The 20424-nt window shown below is 33.8% G+C and overlaps 1 protein-coding gene across 1 annotated transcript; it reads left to right on the top strand.

Annotated features, from left to right (window-relative positions):
* The first annotated feature begins 8459 nt into the window (after positions 1-8459).
* On the top strand, positions 8460-14946 carry LOC112017157 (mitochondrial import receptor subunit TOM40-1). Its single transcript, XM_065782496.1, has 9 exons — positions 8460-8592; positions 8700-8795; positions 8914-8964; positions 10638-10703; positions 11978-12079; positions 12368-12436; positions 12506-12589; positions 13877-13972; positions 14631-14946. Exons 1-9 carry the CDS (start codon positions 8500-8502, stop codon positions 14685-14687), a joined length of 714 nt encoding a protein of 237 aa, XP_065638568.1. The 5' UTR covers positions 8460-8499; the 3' UTR covers positions 14688-14946.
* The last annotated feature ends 5478 nt before the right edge of the window (positions 14947-20424 follow it).

Raw genomic sequence — 20424 nt, forward strand, 5'->3', positions numbered from 1 at the left:
TCAGTTTCTAAGGATGAACTCTAATTAAGCTGACGCATAAATTGAGAGCTTAAGTGGATGCATATATATCTTATTGTATATTATTTCAACTGAAGTATGAAACTCCAGAGACAATTTGGCTAATATTTGCATTGTTGCAAACATCATTTGTTCTATTCCATGCATGGATGCATGTTCTATATCTTACGCGGTGATGAATATTATCTAAATCAAACTTGATCCTTATAGAAATTATTGTTGATTCCTTGCTCAAGTTTATGTATTTATCAGAATTCCTTGCTCAGTTTTTATTAAGTATAATAACAACTAGAATGAAATTTTTTCCTCTTTCGTGGATATTCTCGACAAAATTTTCAAAATCAAACCAATTAATTTAAAACCACTATCTATATAATAAAGAAAGCATATAAATTGAAGTAAAAAAAAGAATACAATCACTCAATTAGTATCACATCAACGTAATAAATAAATTATTTAATTATGTTTTTGAAAACAACATTTGTAAAACTTACGGAATAAAAAATGAGAAAAGTTAACAGATGCTCTTAGGACATTTGTTTAAAAAGTAATTTATAAACTTTTTAATTTTTTAAGGTTTCTTATATTTTTTATAAAACTATTATCAAAATATTCTTAAAATAGTTTATTAACAATTATATTAAGGACGCCCATTAACATGACTAAAAATATATATATATATATATATATATATTCAACTGCTTTTATTTATTTATTATTATTATTAAACATGGGAAAAAGCAATCTATAAAGAATATTAAGTACAAGATCGTCAACCGAATAATTAAAATTAATAAAAACAAATACCGTTTTCTGGGGGATATGAAAGCATATTAAAATCCAGATCCTGATGAGATCCCTTTCTAAAGCTGCCAAGGTATCGTCAAACTTGTTTGCTTCCTTCCTTGTAGACATGCATGAATTGACTTCTATAAGAGATATCCCCCACAAGATATACCTCACAATCATCATCAACTAGAGAGATTAATCCAAGGTGAACTTTAACAGCACTACCAATAAAAGGTACCACCAACAGAGCATCTAGTATAATAAAACCATGTAGAGCAAGGGATAGATCCAGTGACGAAGGGAGAATTTTTTCTTGGGGTCCAATGAGTAAAACTAAATACATATTTTTCATTTTTTATAAAATTTGCAAGAGTGAGCAGGGATTTTTTTAAAACCCGGGTGCCATGGCCACCCTCTGCCTCCTCCCTTCGACCCAAGGGTGGCGTTACTAATGCTTTAGGGGTTCAAATGAACCTCTTGGCTTGGAAAAAAAAATTGTATGTATAAAATATCATTTTATTAGTTTAAATTACTTTTAAAAATATTTTTGTACATCCTGGCTTAAATTTTGCATACTTTGACATAGATTAGTTCAACCCAAAACTAAACAATACAAATCAGTCCATTCCAAACCAACCAATAACATAAATCACAGATCTATCTCTCATGAATTTTATTTTTTTATCTGATTATCGGTATCTCCGACTTTAAGAGTAAATAGTGAGTGTTTTTCAGATGTAATTGTATCTCTTGTTATTATAAATTTATATATTATTTGTACGAATGTGTGCCTAATACTAATTTTGTACGTTATTTATTTATTTATTTTTGTTATAATATTATTTGTGTGAATGTGTGCATATATAGTATAAATATAATAAAACTTTATATAATTTAAGTAATTAGGAAATATTGAGGGTTTGTTATACATGTGTGTGTATGGTTATCATGTTATAATAACATTTTGTTATAAAGTTAGTGATTAAAAAAATAGTAGAGTCAGTGATTCTTCAAACATTTGATTGGTTAAGTAGACTAATAATGTATTATATATTTATATATGTATGGATAAGTGTGGCTCTTTGGGTCAATAATTAATAGAATGCACATGGGTTGAGTTTTGTCATTCAATTTAAAATATTTTTAGAAAAACAATGACAATAGATCACAATTGCATAAAAATACAAAATGTTAGACAAACTTTACAAAATAAAATTGTTACACCTACCCACATTGACAATAGATAATGAAAACTCATAATGATGTCAGAATATGAAGACTTTTAGAAGGAAATGGTAAAATGTCATATATCTGTGTGATTTGTTTTGTCAATAACTCGATATATTCAAGTTCTTTTTTTTATTAAATTTTGTTTAATTTAAGTTTCTTAATGATCTCTCCTGAAAAAAAATCCTGGAGCCACCACTACTTTGACCATCCCTAATAATCCAAAGTTTTGCTACTCGACTCTACATGTAAGTAAAAAAAATTTATAAATAATTATTTTTAGGGTTTAATTAACGGGTGCTCTTAGAACATTTGTTAGTGGATTATTTTAGAAAATTTTTTATGCCATTTTTATTTTTATGAGAAATATAAAAAGATGTCAAAAAAATCAGTTACTTGATGTTTACAATATAACAATAAGAGACCATAGACCCAAAGGAAAAAAAATAAAAAATTCCAAGGCAATTGATCGATGTTTACTATATAAGACCACAGAGTTACAATTAGCTTGCAATCACTCAATAAGAGGAAGGCCAACGTGACTATATATAATAGAGGAAGTCTAATGTATCTTTCTAAAGGGGAAGTGCTTCTTTCCCTACTTTCACATTTAACTTTCTAAAATGTCTCAAGGATCCATCTGAAATTATCCTCTACCTTATGACTAATGTTTCCGAGTTCACCTTAAAAAGTTAAAATGACTAAAGTCTAAGCAACTTTCCAACAAAAATATACACCACACATGAATAGTTTGTCCATTTTTTTAGGTTCTTGTATTTGGAATAAAGCTCCGCATTAGTCTTACTCACATAGTCGTGTAATGATAATCCACAATGATAGTGAAGTCGGTTCAAGACTTTAAGTACATTTTTGTGCCTTGTACACAACATGCATGTATATGTCCTGAGCCTTTACCAGTTATCTATATCGAAGTTATACAACTACATAGTCTACATATGTTTGCCTTGTTCAGCGTGTGCAAGTAAATAGAATCTAAGAAGTGATAGAACTTTGAGTCTTTGACAAATTTCATTATATATGTATTCAAGTTTTGCTACTTACATCAGTAATGACGAAGAAAGAATATTCTTCTTAAGGAAGCACATAGAATGGAAGTTGAAATTAATTATGAGTTATTCTATTTTGTGTAATACAGAAATCAAACCTACCAAACAAATACGGAAAAATAATAATTTAAAATTAATTTGAGTCTATCTATCTTCTTCTTCCACCTCATAATCATATCATTGAGTCTTTCTGCAACAATTTCCATGGCCATCACTGGGTCGCCCTCAAACTTATTTTCTTTTACCTCACGTAACTTTGCTCAATGTACGTATTTCTCTCATTTTGGAATGCAATTTTGTCGCTTGCAAAACAAGGGGGAAAAAAATCATACAAATTAAACTAAATAAGTCTTTAATTTGGTTATTAACTTATTATATAACCATGCCTAGTGGTAAAATGGAGACATGTTCTAAAATATTGCAACAACAAAAAGTATAGAGTAAATTTCAATTTGCACCTATGGGTTATTCCACAAATTATATTCGAATTACTAAGATTTGAACAAAAATGGAATCATTAAGATTCCATTTAAATAAAGTGTGTGCTTTATTTTAATACAAACTTTATAGGGTGAATGTAACTATTAAAAAAATGTGAGATTAAATTGTGATACTGATCCAACAACAATAAAGTAAATAATTTGTCCACAAAATTTAAAATTTTATATGAAATTCTTGTTCAAAATTAATTACTTGGGAAACAATTGAAACAAATGTAAATTATTAACATACAATGAAAAAAAATGTACATATAAGTTCGTGAAAATTATTAAATATTTACCACAAGGGGTTCAAATCTTTTTTAAGATTTTAACCATTTTCATTTCTTCTATTTCTAATGACATTTAATGTATTTGAAGTTGATTCTCCAAATTTTATAACATATAATAAGTATTGTGGGGCCTATGAGCCTCACAGCCTCGGCCCATCACGAAACAGGCCCAAGGCCCAGGCCGAGGAGCATATGCCATTTTTTGTTGGTGTTGTTAGGCTAACTTGGGGGAAGCCTCTTTTCCCAATCCACACCGAGGACCACCTCATCCTCGGCCTGACGAGGGGGATTTTAGAGAGAGAGACTAACCCCAAAGTAAGCTGTCATTCTCACATTTAATGCATTCAACTAACTCCCCCTGGCCGCATTAATGGGGAGGTAACCCCTTGGCAGGATAACGTTGATCAGAGTGAACCACTTGAGTACCGATAAGGCCTCTGATGGGACGGATGGCCAGATAAGAAGGCAAATAGATGATCAACAGATGGAGAGAGGGGATAGGAAGATGAAAACTATAAAAGAAAAGTTAGTAAAGTAAACAAGGGAGAGGGGGGAGGGAGAACAATAAGGCCTCCTCGGCCACAGGCCGAGGAGCATCTCCCCCCTTGAAAGAGAAACTCTTAGCACTTTTCTTAGTGGCAAGATAATTCATGCTTGGTGATCGACGGCCAGCACCTAAACCTTTCACCCCACTCTCTATAAATTTATTGTTTGGGCTTATTGGGCTGAAAACCCATCACTCAGGGTCAATCCAATTTGAGTCCCCACAACTCTCTTTTCAAGTTCAAACTCATTACTTAACCCAAAGTATCATTATAAAAGAGCCTAACTCTTGTAGTATACTAAACAATGGGAAAGAGTTACATTTAAGCGATGTGAGATAATGCCCACTTATTTAGCTTTTTACTGAAATTTTTTTGCTAAAAGTATACTAAAGTATACTTGTAACTTGAAAAAAAAGTAAGAAAAAGTATTTTAAAAAAAAGATTTTAAAAAACTGTACGTAAAAGTTAAAAATTGATAATAGAAGCTAATGTCAAATAGACTCTAAGAATAAGTGTAGTGGAAAGCTGATATTGAGACTTGGAAATATTTCAGTGCAAAATGTGTGTAACAGGGATGGCAACAGAGTAGGGCGGCGCCAAAGGATGGGGTCTTCACCCTCGTCCCGCATGGTTTTTTCTTACCCCATTCCCGCCGTATCCCGCATGGTGGGGCAAATTGCCTTGCCCCATTCCTGCCCCTTAGGGCTTCAGTGGGCTTTGCCCTAATCTGCAAAAATTTACTTTGTATTAATCTACTGTCACACTCCACCCTACACCTATTACAATTTTTTTTATAAAACATATTTCATTAATACAAATATACTTGAAATGATTCTCTCAAAAAAAATTATACTTGAAATTACAATTACATTTATTACATCAAATTAAATTAATTTTTAGTAAGAACTGAATAATATTATCTAAAGTGTTTAACAGGACTATATCATAATAAAATAATAAAAAAATCTTAATATTCATACGTTTAAATACTTAGTGATAAAAATTAAGTTTTTAACACTAACAGAGCAGAGTAGGGTTAAAAAGCCTAAACCCATCACCACCCCACCTTGGGGTGTGAGAAAAAAAAATCTTGCCCCATCCTCGCCTACCACTCTTACAAGGTGGGAAAAAATTGTCATTCCTATTGCATGTACAGTTGTGTTCAATAAATATGTGTAAAAACATGTCTCTCATTGACAAATATCAATAATTTTCTTCTTAAATTAATTATATATATAATAGAATTTTAACCCTATATGTTTGCTCCATTATTATTACTCTTACTTAATAGGTCAAAATATAAATCAATTTTAGTCTAAATGAGATTCAAATGATAGATCTCTTATTCTAAAATAAAAAATAAAATAAAATAAAAACTTTATCAGATCTTTTTTTTTTTTTTTTTTTTTTATAAATAAAATAAAAACTTTATCAGATCTTTTTTTTTTTTTTTTTTTTTGATAAGTTTACCAGATCTATTTTATTCATTATCATATAAAATAGTAGGTTAGACTACAGAGATCAGAGCGAATAGAAGACAAATAAAATACGTCTGCATCAACCTTAAAATAAAACCAAATAAGCCCTACCTCAGCCTTTACCTTAATGGAACCATGTGCGGCTGTGGCGCAATTTATCCCATTAAATGTTCTCATGTTAATTTTTCGATCCGTCTTTTTCTGGTTAAGACACTCAGGAGGGGAAAGGTGTAGTAACCCTTTTTGGTAAAGTAAAAGTACTACTTTAGCCTTAGGGATCAAACATTCACATTATCGTCCCGACAAGTCAAATAAAAAGAAAAGAGTTCTGTTACTTCTGTACTTCTACTGACAAACAATGTGCTAATGTTCTACATCGGATTTGGATAAAGAAAAGAGTTCTGTTATTTGACTTACTTCTGTACTTCCACTGACAAACTTATGTGCTAATGTTCTACGTCGGGTTTGGATCCGGTGTAATAGCGAGAGCAATTATATCAAGCTGCGTAAATTTTTACAAAATAAAAAAAAGGTGGTCTTTTTACATGTTTTGGCCCAAAAAATATTCATATCAGTGAGTGCATAATTGTGCATTTATGTACAATTGTTACAGTAACCGTGCATATATGCACGGTTACTATATCATGTGTATTTAATATTTTATTGTTTTTTCTCTCACCTCTCTATGCTGACTCTCTCTTTCTCATTTCCTCAAAGACTTAAGCGCACCACTCTCTCAATCTCTAATCTCATCAATCTGGCTTGCTCTAGCTTCCACCAATTGCCGAGGAGCAAGTCGAGTCTGTCGCCTACAAGATCGAGCAAGCCGAGTCGCCGAACGAGTCCGTTGCCTACAACACGAATGGAGTTCTCTGGTGCACAGCTCTCTCTTTCTCAGGCTCAGGCGAATGAGTCTGTCGCCTACAACAGACTCAGGCGCACAGGTCTCTCTTTCTCTCATCTCATCAATCTTTGGAGTTTTTTGGTTTTTTATTTTTATTTTTTTTATTGGGTTTGTTTTTTTTTTTTTTTAACTGGTTTTCTTTGGGATTTTGGTGTGATTGGAGGCTGGAGGCGTTGATCTTGAGAGAGATGGTGGTTGATGACGGTGGCTGTGCGGGTTGTGTTGGGTCTTTGAGAGAGACGAAAGTGTTAAGGAAATGAATATTTTATTTGAATAAATGTGCATAATAGACAAACTGATGTGGGTATTTTGTAAAAATGCGTGTGTAAAATAGAAAAAGTAGGTTTTAGCAGTGTAAAATGAAATTTTTTTTGCATAAATTGATGTAATTGCTCTAAGGGTAGGAATTGCAACTGATGCAATTACACTACACTCATTCACGTCACTTTTTTACCACTTTTATTTTTTAATTTTAACTTTTCAACTTGTTAACTTTTTTTTTATTCAATGGTTGAAATTGAAAGTTTATTTTTTGAACTTTCAATCTCAACCGTGTATTAGGCTATTGCACCTGATATGAATCTTTTTATGTCCATACTAGAGACAAGAGCTTAACATAATTTTTTTTTTTAAATATATATACAAGATATAAATTCTACTTTTTTTTTTTTGGTAAAAGGGATTGTATTACTGAAGCTAACTAGCCAAAATAGGCTCAGAATAGATTCTGTTTAAGTACAGACCATTGGCATCAGCCTTAAGAAAATCCAAAACGTCCACAAGCGGACTTCTAAAAACAAGGAAATTATTATCTTGATTCGAACCCAGCCTTGCCAAAAAATCTGCACACCTATTGGCCTCTCTAAAACAATGCTTAACACGAACCCGTGGAAGCTGGGAAATAAGGTACCTGCAATCATCCACTAAGGCAGAAACAACACTTTAAATAGCCCTTGGATTATTCAGCAGCTCAACTATAGATTTAGCATCAATTTCGATCTCTATAGCACGTAAGTGGAGGTTTAAACATTGCAGAATTCCATCTTTAAGGCCCCAAAGTTCTGCAGCAAAACTCATTGTGGTGCCTATCTTCCTAGCATAACCACAAACCCAGTCGCCTTCTCGATTTCGAATGAGCCTTCCACTTCTAGCTAGGCTTGGATTGCCCAATGAGGATTCGTTTGAATTAAGCTTGAACCAACCCACCTCTGGCTTTTCCCACCTAATCCTCTTTATCACCTGAACTGGAGCTATTTTAGGAAGCTTCACATAGTGTTCATACTCCATAGCTTCACGAAAGATTTCATGACCCAAAATTTGATGGATGGTTTTATTATTGAAAACAATGTTGTTCCTATGATTCCAGATGCGCCAAATAGCGAATAGGAAGGAGGTATTCCAGGGGGAGTGGTCTCTGTATTTTTTTGTATTAAGTTTTCCATTCGTGCAAATTGCCACTGAAAAAAGATGGATTTACCTCCTCGACACCCAGCTGAGTCCAAAACTCCCTAACCTTGCTTCAATCCCTTAGAGCGTGAATTATAGATCAGAATTAGAGAGACATAGTAGGCAATTGGGATTCACCAGAACCCCCCCCCCCCCCCCCCCCCCCCCCCCCCCCNTTTCCTTCACTTTTCTTTGGTTCTTTGGTTTTACTGGTTGATTTTGATAACTATATTAACTATCTACCAGTGTGTACATGGGACCTACAACCATTCCTTCCCAGTCTGCTGAAACCATTAAAATCCCTACTGCTCAGTATGAGTTTGGTGCTAACTTTATGGACCCAAAGGTAGGTTGTCATCCCCACATTTGCTTTTCCAGGTTTCTATTGATAATAGTGACTTTTGGAATTATGTACCTGTAAGACTCAATGAAAAATTTATGGGTTTTTCGCAGTTGATGCTTGTTGGGAGGGTATTGACAGATGGGAGACTAACTGCTAGATTGAAATGCGATTTGATTGAAAATCTTAGTCTAAAGGCTAATGCACAGGTAATATCATTGTCTATTCTTTATGATTCTGTCTCTTTCTGTCACAGTTCTTGGGCAGAAAGCCAAAAACTGTACTTTTTATTAAGCTAATTAAGTGATTTGTTTGTCTTTTTTTCAGCTTACAAATGAACCACACATGTCTCATGGCATTGCGTACTTTGACTACAAGGTCGAGTATTAATGTTATCACTTATAATCATGCTTCTTTTTCCCCCCTTCTTAATGAGATTCTTGTTTATCAATTATGTTTATGTCTAAGGATTATTCCATGCTCCATGGCAACTTGTCTGTTAGATGAGAGAATCTTGTCTGTGAATTCTCAGCAATGTTTGACGCAATCTAAGGAGTGAATTTTCTTTTAAAGAACATGTGGTCCCTCTGGTAGCTGAGGCTGCTGTTCTAATTATTAACATTGATTAGGAGTGTATGAAGCTTTTGAATCTGATCGTGACAATGATTTTATATTTCTTGTTTATGGAGATTGCATAATCATACCTGAACTAAATTTTAATGGGATAGCTGGTGGGAGTGATTTTGGACATTGTTATTGGTTGGAATAATTGAAGAATCATGGGAATGTTAATTGACTAATTATGTATCTGAGAATAATTTCATTAAAGAAATTACTGCCGGATTGGCTGTTTTATCAATCTTTTCTTTGACTAAGGATTCAGTTATCTGGGCCGTAATTGTTACATTCGTTAGGCTTAACATAATTTGTCAGATGGTAGCTAAGGACCATTTGCAGTTAGTAACTTCTTCTTCTTCTTTTTTAATATTTAATTTTTATAAGTTTGAGACAATTTTGATGGGAACAATATCATTGGTAGAATTCATGCTTCAATGGCACAATGCTTGCCATGACTGTGCTTAAGGCATTTATTTTTCCTGATAAGTAACAACATTTTATTTTAGGGAAAAAAAAGATACAAGAGAAATGCAAAAGAAATAAGAAAAACTAAGAATATAGCCATGATCTTAATTTACAAAGATTTAAAAAATCCAAGCTAATGTGATTTTTGAGAATGCTCAATGGATCAGGACCCATTAAACATCAGCCTGTTTATCTTCTAATTAGAATTTGTGCAACAGTTGTAGCTTTGTAATTTCCAAATTTAAGGTTTTGGTTACTCCATTTACACCAATCAGTTTATGGATATTGATTCTCACTTTCTGAATTTTCAACAAAAGACTGTATACATCATAAGAAAGAGCAATGGTAATGCTTAGAAGGTCCCCACTGTTTGAGTTCTATTCCATCAAAGTAATGGGAGGCAGAACACACGGAGTCCATGGGTTGCAGACATAGATTACCATATGCCAGCTAATCTCAATGGTTGCAGGACCTTATTTTACATGTGGCCTTTCTTGTGCCTTGCAGTAAAGCACCATGTGCTCCTCCATCATTCTGTGTCCCTGTTTGAGCCTTTTTTTTTTTTCCTAACTCTCATTTTAAAGCCTCTTACTTTTCGTCTGTGGTTTGTCTATGAATGATACTTGTCCCTCTCCTATTCTTTGATCTTTCTACTTTTGACATTTAGAGCATTGGATCAAAATATTTGTTTTATCTTGCCATATAATATACTGGAAAGTGATGTGTGTGCTTCGAACCCCACCTTCCCCTCCCCCTCTCCCACTATCTACCTATCTGTAATGATAATATATATTTCGTTAAAGCTAGTGTTAATATGTACTGTTGTTTGTTGTGCAAATGGTGTAGCTTGCTCAACTCTCTGTGTTAAGGACATCTGTAGAACTTTTATGAGTAAAATTTGGAAGCACATTTTAATGATCTGTTCTGATTTTATTCCTATTCTTCTTGAATTTTATTTCACTGTACAGGGCAAAGACTACAGGGCGCAGTTTCAACTTGGTAATGGTGCCTTATTTGGAGCCAATTACATTCAGGTAAATGACCTGCTTACATAATGCTCTAGCTGTTGATATCATTTTTTGACACATGCAATTTGTGTCATAGAACTTAATTCTTATGCTCTTGGGTCACATACATGTGAAAACAAAAGACTGTACATTTTTGTTTTTTTAGTAGAGTTTCAGAGCTAAATTGTGATCTATAAATAAACTTGAGATACTGACCAACTTAAAATAATCTTAGAGAATGGTCATTGGTCAAAGTAGAAAATTGCCCAATATCGGTTACGAAAAACAATTTACAAATATTACACAGACCTATCTATGTCTGGTTTCTGAAGATTCCCCTCCACCCTTTTTTCCATGACACTAACAATATCTTTACAGTTGCACTCTGTTTTTCTTGAATACCTAAGGTGGTCCCTCTGAAGTTTCCACTCGTGTCCAAAATTCCCATTGGTTAAGTAGAATTTCCTCTGATGAGATTATATCGAATAATCTGTCCAAAGGTTCTGTTATGTAAAGATGTGTACAAATTTGTTGTTTTATTTTGAGGAGATTTCAAAATACATTTATAAATTAGCTAGTCTTATGCTTCAGTAGAACTTATCACAAGGATGGGCTATGAAAGAAAACATAGGAAGAACTGTGGAAGCCACTGAGTGTAGAACAGGGGTAATTATATTTTATGTTATATTTTTTTGTGAGTTGAGGATAGCACACTGATACAAACCATAGTTGATGGGCTTTTTTGTCCTTCCTCACAATCCTCAAAGCAAAAATGATTAGCATAGTAGCATGAACAATATTGGACAATCCATAGTGTTCCCTTTTTTTCTATTGCTTAAATATGCAAAATATGATATACAGATTATTTTGATATGTTGTTATGGCCTTTACGTCTCACACAATATATTACGAAATTTTGGGTTTTTTGGTGTTAAACTTCTCTGTTTTCATACATTATGTGATATTGGCGTTGATTTTTGTTGTAGATTGTGTGGTTATTCTTAATATTGGTCTCATTAGTGAGATGATTTGAAAAGTCTCAGTCCACTAGTTGTATGTCAAAAAATGTGGTGAAAAGTTTTTTACATTCACTTTATGTCTTACCACTGTTCCTATAAATTTTTTGGTACTACATTCTCTATATTGATCTAAACAGCAGATACATTTTTGTAATCTTTGGCCATTGAATATCGCTTCTGCAAATTATTTTCCTATTGCTTTATCTTTCTCTCTCTTGGCCATGTATTGATAAGTTTGTTTTCATTTCCAATACAAATCTGAGTCTGCATTTCTTCTTACAGAGTGTGACCCCGAATTTGTCTTTGGGTGGTGAAGTATTTTGGGCTGGTCAGCATCGAAAGTCGGGTATTGGCTATGCTGCTCGTTACAACACTGACAAGATGGTAATGTAGTTTGGTTTTCATCTGGTGTCGTGTTTGTATCTGAAAAAAATTTCTGATTTGTATTCTTTTTAGAGGTGTTAATTTTGGATGGTAATGTTAATGTTTTATGGAAAATTTCTTGCTTTTGTTTTTCTCATATTGCTACACAAGAATGTGCACTTGAAATATTAGATAAATATGTGAGAATTATATTACTGTTTCTGGTTGTGACAGGCTTGAATCTGAGACTAAGGACCTGCAATTTAACACTCTTTAATCTCCCTGCATTTTACAATGTTTTGGCTGCAGGTTGCCACAGGGCAAGTTGCCAGCACTGGAATGGTTGCACTCAGTTATGTTCAGAAAGTTTCTGAGAAGGTAAGAAAGTTGCGTTGTTGGAAAACTTATGTGTAGATATGCTCATTTACACTGTTTTATTCTATTTAGGTTTCTCTAGCATCAGACTTTATGTACAACTACATGTCAAGAGATGTCACCGCAAGTGTTGGCTATGATTACATTCTTAGACAGGTGAATTCTGCTTTTGCAAATTATATACTATCTATTGAATGTGACTACTTGCTAGGTGTTTTATTACTTTGGAGTTTGCTTGCGTGCATCTGTGGTTTCTGTTGTTCTTACTTGTGTAAAAGATTACCAAATATAGATATTTGAGCCACAAAATTATAGTACAGGCTTAGAAGAAGAGTCAGACAAGTATGATTTGAATTTGTTGTTTACTTATAACCTTTACCTATCATTTGCTAGTAGATGCATCTACTTTCATGTGGTTTTTGTTTGTTTTATTTTATCTTTGTATGAGTGCGTTGCTGCAAGGGAAGGGAATAAGATTTGGACTTGACATTTGCCTCATGAGGTTTAGTTCTTGGCAGAGTGAACTTTCCCAAGGGATGTAGTTCTAGAGTTATATTTCTTGATAATTCAGTAGTGGGGGGAGGGAGGATTTGAACCCTAGACGTCTTTGTTGGAAACATTAGGAGGTGCCAATTGTGTTACAAAGCTCTTGATGTAGTTCTGGAATTACTTGAATTTATTTTTGAAAGATTGCTTACTTCAATATGATGAAACTATGCAGAAGAAAGCTAATTAATGTATATGCATGTGTTATACCAAAAGCAATGTTTTCTTTAATCCATCTCTTTTTTTTTTTTCCCTTATCAATGTATCTATTAGTGGTTAAAGATAGAATGATGGAAAATAATACATGTGGCCGGCTCTAATTAGTCTATTGAGGATCTACAACTGACTCTAGAGTTTTAGGACTAATGCTTGGTTTTTGCTGTTGTATCAATTGAATAATCATATGCATTAATAATAGCAAAAATCGGTAATCTACTGATGCCTCTTGACAGATATGGTTCATAATACACTATCATTGGCTCTATTTTCTCGTGACTGGTAGTTATCAATAACCTAGGGTTCCTTCCAACATGAGATGGTTACCAAGTTGACAATCAATTTAAAGGTTAACTAGGATATGCAACCATGTTATAGTTTAGTTAAGTTGCTTTGTTGGCACTTTTTGTTCTTCAACATGAGACACCATAAATTGTTTCAGGGCACTATATGTTAGTCTCAATTAATAGGCAGAATTAGTTTTTGATGATCAATAGGAAAGTCTCTTGCAATACAACAACAACAAACAAAGCCTTAGTTCCAAAATTTTGGGACTGGCTATGGGTCCTTGATAGATTAGTTAGGGTTGGCCGTATGTATTCTCTTGCAATATATATATATATTTTTAAATGACATTAAAATCTGCTACTAATCATATGCCTATTTTTCTGGTTGTTTTAGTGTCGTCTTAGAGGGAAGATTGATTCCAATGGCTGCACGTCTGCTTTTCTAGAAGAGAGATTACAAATGGGTCTCAATTTTATTCTCTCGGCGGAGGTTAGCAGTCTTCTTTTATATTTATGCTGATGCTTCTTCTGTAGCTCCTCCTTGGTTTAAATCTTTTGGTCCATTCTTCAAAGTTAGTTTACTGGAATATGAGTTTGTTTTGGATATCAGACACTAGCAATGCAAATGATTCCACACCAGCGCAACGGAGAAAATCAATGTTAAAGAAAAAAAAATAGTGAAAATCATTCAGTCCATTTCCCTGTTGTACTTTTTTTTTTTTTTTTTTTTTTTTCACCCCTTCTATTCCTCAGTCATTTAATTAGGTTTTACCATTATGGGTTCAAGACTATTATGGTAAGGCGGAGCATGAGTTCGTGGGTTCAACACCCACCAATTAGGCAAGTAACTTACCAACAAAAATATATATGGGTCATCCACTAGCTAGCTGATTGATTATGAGGTAAATTTACTTTTGTTTTCCTGTTGTCACATTCTAAACAAGGATATGCAGTTCAGTAATCCGTAGGATATTGGCCAAGTCATATGACATGGAAGCATGTATTCTACTTATATTTCTAGTAAAACATGAATTTCATTAACATAGGTCCTACTACTTTGCCAGTGTTAATCTACATGGAGCTTCAATAGCGAAATCTTCTATGAGCATTTGTGATATTTATCAAGTTATTGAATTTCTGTTTTGCAGATAGACCACAAAAAGAAAGACTACAAATTTGGGTTTGGGTTGACAGTTGGAGAATAGATTTGATGGCTCCAATGCTGTATTCTTACATTTGATATAAGCTAATGCAAGCTGGTAACTGGGCAAATTTTCTTATTTAATTCTGCCTTTCATATTTAGGTGAAAAGAATAGGCTTTGTACCATCTCTTAGTGACATTTTTTTGTGAGGGAGCTGCTGCAATATTTATTATGGCAGATGTATCTCTTGATTTGGCTGCTTAAGCTTCTATGGCTTTCACTTCAAAGATGTATCATCTAGCCTAAAGCCTTATTCCTCAACGGCATTATCTTGTCACTTTTATTAAAAAAAAAAGAAAAAGAATCGCTTCCCTACACGTTGTAATAATCGAATTATTAAAAACATAAATAGAAAAAAAGAAAAGAAAAAAGATGTACCTTCCCGTTAAGATCGGTAAATGAAATATTTAGGCCGTATCCTTTGTGTGATTGCAACATGATGAGGCCTTAATACATGGTTGTGTGACCATCCCCACAAACTTTGAAACTTTCTTTGTAGTTGTTTACTTTTATTTATTTATTATAGCAAGGGGGTTCCTAAATGGCACACGTGCTGCGTGCACTAGTTGTTAGCTAAGCGCGTTCCAAAATATCATTGTATTAGACCGTATGATCTGACTGGGTTAACCGGGAACCGCTCCTTGAAACGGTTCTTTAAGCACAAAAATGGGAAATTATATTTTTACAGTGAAACTCTCGACCTGTGGTCAAATTGCACGGTTTTTGGAACTGGACACGGGTTTTCCGGTTTCTTCCTCAGAAAATTTCTTTGTGAAGAGCAGAAAATTTCTTCATGAAGAGCGGTTTCAGGTTGGCTGGATATGTTCTTGAGGAAGAATGAGTGAGACGGGAATAGAAAGAGGGAAAGTGAGTAAAGGATGAAGCTGTGAAAGAGGGACTTATCATCAGGTCTGTTATAGTTATAATTTGCTTGAGAACTGAGGAAGATCGAAGATGAGAGACTGAGAAGTAAAGGAGAGAAAGACACAATTTCAAATATGAGAAGTAGGTGCTGGAAAGAAAAGTAGAAGTGTAGAAGAAGTTATCAGATTGCTTGGAAAATGTGATTGTGTGAATGAGTTGTCATTTTATTATTATTTAAATTTATTTTTAAACTTAAAAGTTAAAATGGAAAGCCCAAGAGTTGGTTGGGTGACGTGCTGAGATAAATCTCATGATCGGTTGACAATTTTTTTTAAAACAAAATATACATTTTTTTTATATAATATTAATCAAGGTTTTTAAATTTGGACCGGACCGTACGATTTGACTTGATTAACCGTGAACCGTTCATCAAAACATTTTTTTATACGTGAAAATCGGGCATATAGAAAATATGAGAGAACCGCTTGAACTGAGGTCTAACTTGAAAAATTGTTCAAATCGTAGGCCGGTTCGATCGTAAGACATCAGTGAAATTTGATTTTCCGATCTCAAATTCTGGCATGGATCTAAAGTGAAAAAAAAAGAAATAAAAAAAAGAAAGAGAGAAACTGATGAAGAAGATCTGAAGATGAAGCAAGAAATTTAAGGAGCACCGACTGATGGCATGATGAGATTTAAAAAAAAAAATAGATGAGCGCAGTTGCAGACGTGACTCGTGATGAGGAAGAAGAGGGGAGGACTGTAGGAGTACTAAACTGGAAAGCTAATGCTAGATAACCATGTAAGAAGGAAATAAAGCTTTACAAAGTAAAAGTAAAAAAGTATTGGGAGTAGATAAATCAGAAATCACGTGGGTGGAGTCAGAATGGATGAGTAAATTTAAATTTGAAAAGGAACCTTCTGGTTCCTATTTTGCAAAATGCAAATAGTCAAATCCCCACTATACTAATTTATTTCCTAATAAAAGTTTATTTTTTATTTTTACGTGTGGCACTGTTTTATGCTCAACACTAGAACATACTCGGGCTGGCTACACTAAGCCGAGGTGGAACTAAGCATGTCTATTTGTTTGAGCACACCTGTAAACTTTTATCATGCTATATATATTTCTACCTTTTTCTCAACAAAAAAAAAAAAAAAAGTTTATATTTGAGTTTTTTTTTTTAATAATAAATCTCATCATCTCTCCTCTTATTTGGTAGTTAATTCATTAATTTATATAATTTAGGTATAATAAGAATAAATAATAAAATTTATTTTAAAGTTTGTTTCAATTTTTAAAAATATTATAGTCAATTTTATTAATATTTATGAATTTAATACCTTTATTTTTATTTTTATTAATTATTAAATTAATTATGACATCATCACGGTTCAACCCCAGTTTAACCTTGGTTCGACTTTAAAAACCTTAAACCTCTCCTTTTTACAGTTCAATGAACGGTTTGGGTTTCAAAACCTTGATATTGATATCTTATTTAGTTGAAACTATTATATAAAAAAATGTAAATAAGACATGCCTATGAAGTATTTTAATACTATTTTATATCTCTCATTTATGCTTTATCATTTATTATTTTTTCTTATTTAAAAGTTATGATAATGTATTTGAAAATTATTTAATTTTTTCATGTTTTTAAAATTAATATTGCTCCTTTTTTTTTTAAATTTATCTATTATTTGTATAATTATTAAATTAATTATGATGTCATTACGGTTCGACTTCGGTTCAACCTCGGTTCGACCTTAAAAACCTTGAACCTCTCTCTTTTACAGTTCAATGAACGGTTCGGGTTTCAAAACCTTGGGCAATTGTATGATAGCATCAAAGAATCCTTGTTTAGCGCCACAATTGGTAAATGTATCAACTGATTTTGCAAAATAGATTCTTTGTTTGCTAATGCTATTATGACTTGTAATGAGGATTCAGTTCAGTGAAACTGTTATATATTGATATTGTATTAATTAATGTGGTATGGGGTGGTTTATCAAAATTGTGCTAGCTTAATACAAATTGACAAACAAACAATTTTTTCTTAATGCCTTCGCACGTTTGTTAGTTTCGTATATGAGTTTTTGTGTAGATTTAAGTTATATAGAGTGTGTGTGGAAATAAGTTATGTAGATGCGTGTGCGTGTGTTATCCCCCAATTCCTTTGAGCCCAATCCACAAACACACACGTTTAGTTTTGTAATACCCCATAATAATAAGTTATGGGGTATGCATGTGTTGTCCCCCAATTCCTTTGAGCCCGATCCACGGACCCGAAAATAAATTTGATTTGCTAAAAAACCCTATATTATATTTATTTCACAAAAAAGGCCGAGGAAGTCTTACAAAAGAGAAAAAGCTTGGGCCCTTTGCCCATCTCTGACCAGGCCCAGAGCTATTACAAGAATGAATATCATCGAACTTTTATAGCTAAAATATCTTGGCTACAGCATTCCAAGCAGCATCATCACCTGCTTTTTTTACTGTGAAGCACTAAAGCACATCACATGCAAGAGAATAAAGAAAAAGATAAAGCGAAAAAAGAAAAAAGAGAATTCAGAGAAAGAAAACTGTGGGGCTTAAGAGCATCAGCAATGGAAAGGGCAAATGCCAAATGTAAGTCCAATTTTACCATTCAGCCCAGAATACTCGCTCCATTGGAAATTGTAAAAGGTAACTTGAAAAAAAAAATACAATTGTGCTACAGTGCGGTTCTAAATGTAGAACCGCACTATTTCTACTATTTACTTTATCATCTCTACACTCTTTCATCGAGTCACTGGTCACTCTCATCTCCTCTCACTATTTTTTCTTTCTTATTTTTTAGTTCTGATTCTCTCATTCCATCCTTCCCCCTCTCTTGTCCCTGTCTTCAATTTTTTTTTTCCTTGAATCAAGCCTTCGTGGGTCTCATAGTTTGGTGGAGCTCATGGTTTGATGTGGCAGATCGGGATGGTGCCATGGTGGTGGATCGGGGTGGTGCTGTAGTTTGTGAATTGGGGTGCTTGCCGTGGATCAGGGTGGTGCTGTGCTCGCTGTGACTAAGCTGCCGTGGGTTTACTGTTAAGAATTGCTGGTGGATTGATTTGGGTTTTCCTGATACTGTGCTAGATTTGCTGGGTATGTTTTATTGGGTAGATATGAAGATGGAAGGAGAAGGAGAAGGAGAAGGAGAAGAAGGTGAAAAACAAAGGAACAGATGAGTCAGGAAGACAATGTGGAGGAGATTGGGAAAAACCAAAAAAGAAAAAAAAAATTTATTGTGTAGATATATTATTTTAATGAGTAGAATAGGAAAATAAAAGTTGAGATGTTGGAAGCATTGAAAAATGATATGGTATAATTGGTAAAGTAGCTTTTTGGGATGGTAAAATAAAATGGGATGCCATTTTCGGTTGGAGATGCTCTAATAATAGGGGGACATTTATGTGAAATTAAGCAATATAGATTTTTTTTTTTTTTTTTTTTTTTTGTGTCATCAAGTTTGAAGCCAGAGTTAGACACACTTATCAACGTTCCTAATTCTCTCATCTTCAACCCAAGCCATCGTCAGATTCGGAGGTGGTCTGATCACTCATCTCTTGCTCTAAACATCTTCCTCTCTGCCTCGCTACTCAACTTCAAACCCAACCCCCCATGGCCCAAGCTTGAGGGCTTTCAAAACCTCAAGGCTACAAAACCTAAACCCAAATACCAAGAAATCTCCAACAAATCACCCAACCACTTCAACCCCTCCAAAACATAGAAAACCTCCTACCTCCCTCCTTTTTACCATAAAACCAAAAAAAAAAAAAAAAAACCATCAAAATCCCCTCATTTTTTCCATTTACTCATCAACTACAAGCAAAAAAAGAGAACCAACAAATACAAGCAGATAGATACAGTAGCAAAGAATAGCCAGAGCTAAAGCAGGTCAAGTAGCAGCAAAATATAGGTAATATCTGTTTCTATACAAGCTAAATTGTTGCCTAAGTTTGTACACATCACATCACACACGTTTGTATTACACATGTAAAGTAAATTGATTTTCATCCTCGTACAAAAAAGATATACACATGTAGACACACAGTCCCACAGAGACCAATTTTTCACAACAAAAAACAACTCACTCACCACGGTTCTGTTTGGTACACCATTTTAAACACGTATTTTTAGTTTTTAAATAACATTACATGTATTTTATACACTTTTTCACCTACACGTATTTTTAAAAAAATTAAAAACTATTGTTTGAACACATGTTTCAAACGAGCCATAAGCCTCCCTTTTCCACTTTCCAGGATCACCACTATCGATTGCCAGCCCTCTGGCCCCGCCGGCTAACAAAATGCCCTCAAGTTCAACTAGCTAGCTAGGTATTTTGAATCTGTCAGATGCTTCTTTCTTCTTCTTTTTATTGCTTTGGCTTTTGTGTTATGTGTGAGGTTTATAAATGAAGCTACCGCCAGTGGTGGCGGTGGTGTTGAGATTGTGATTTTTGGGTTTGGGTTTTTGCTATGGTGCCAAGATATTATGAATTTGTGGGTTTGGGTTTTTGCTCCAGTGCCAAGATATTATGAATCTGTGAGTGAGGTACAGGAGAAAAGGAAGAATAGGTAGAACGAAGGAAGAAAAGGACAGAAGGAAGAAAACGAGAAAAGGAAGAAACGGAACTTGAATGTCTAAAAGTCGAGTTCCACGTGGATTTTAAATCCATCTCAGCTCTGCTAGCACATAGAACTCAAATCTTTAGGCTCAAATTGCTACAGTGAACTCGAGTAAGAGACTCGAGAAGCTATTTTCTCAGATTATTTTGAAAACGTGACCACTAACAAAATTGTTACAAATTTAAGGCAAAAAATTTTTTTTGGGTGAGATAAAAG

The sequence above is a fragment of the Quercus suber genome, unplaced genomic scaffold, assembly GCF_002906115.3.
Source record: "Quercus suber isolate HL8 unplaced genomic scaffold, Cork oak 2.0 scaffold_304, whole genome shotgun sequence".
Lineage (NCBI taxonomy): Eukaryota > Viridiplantae > Streptophyta > Magnoliopsida > Fagales > Fagaceae > Quercus > Quercus suber.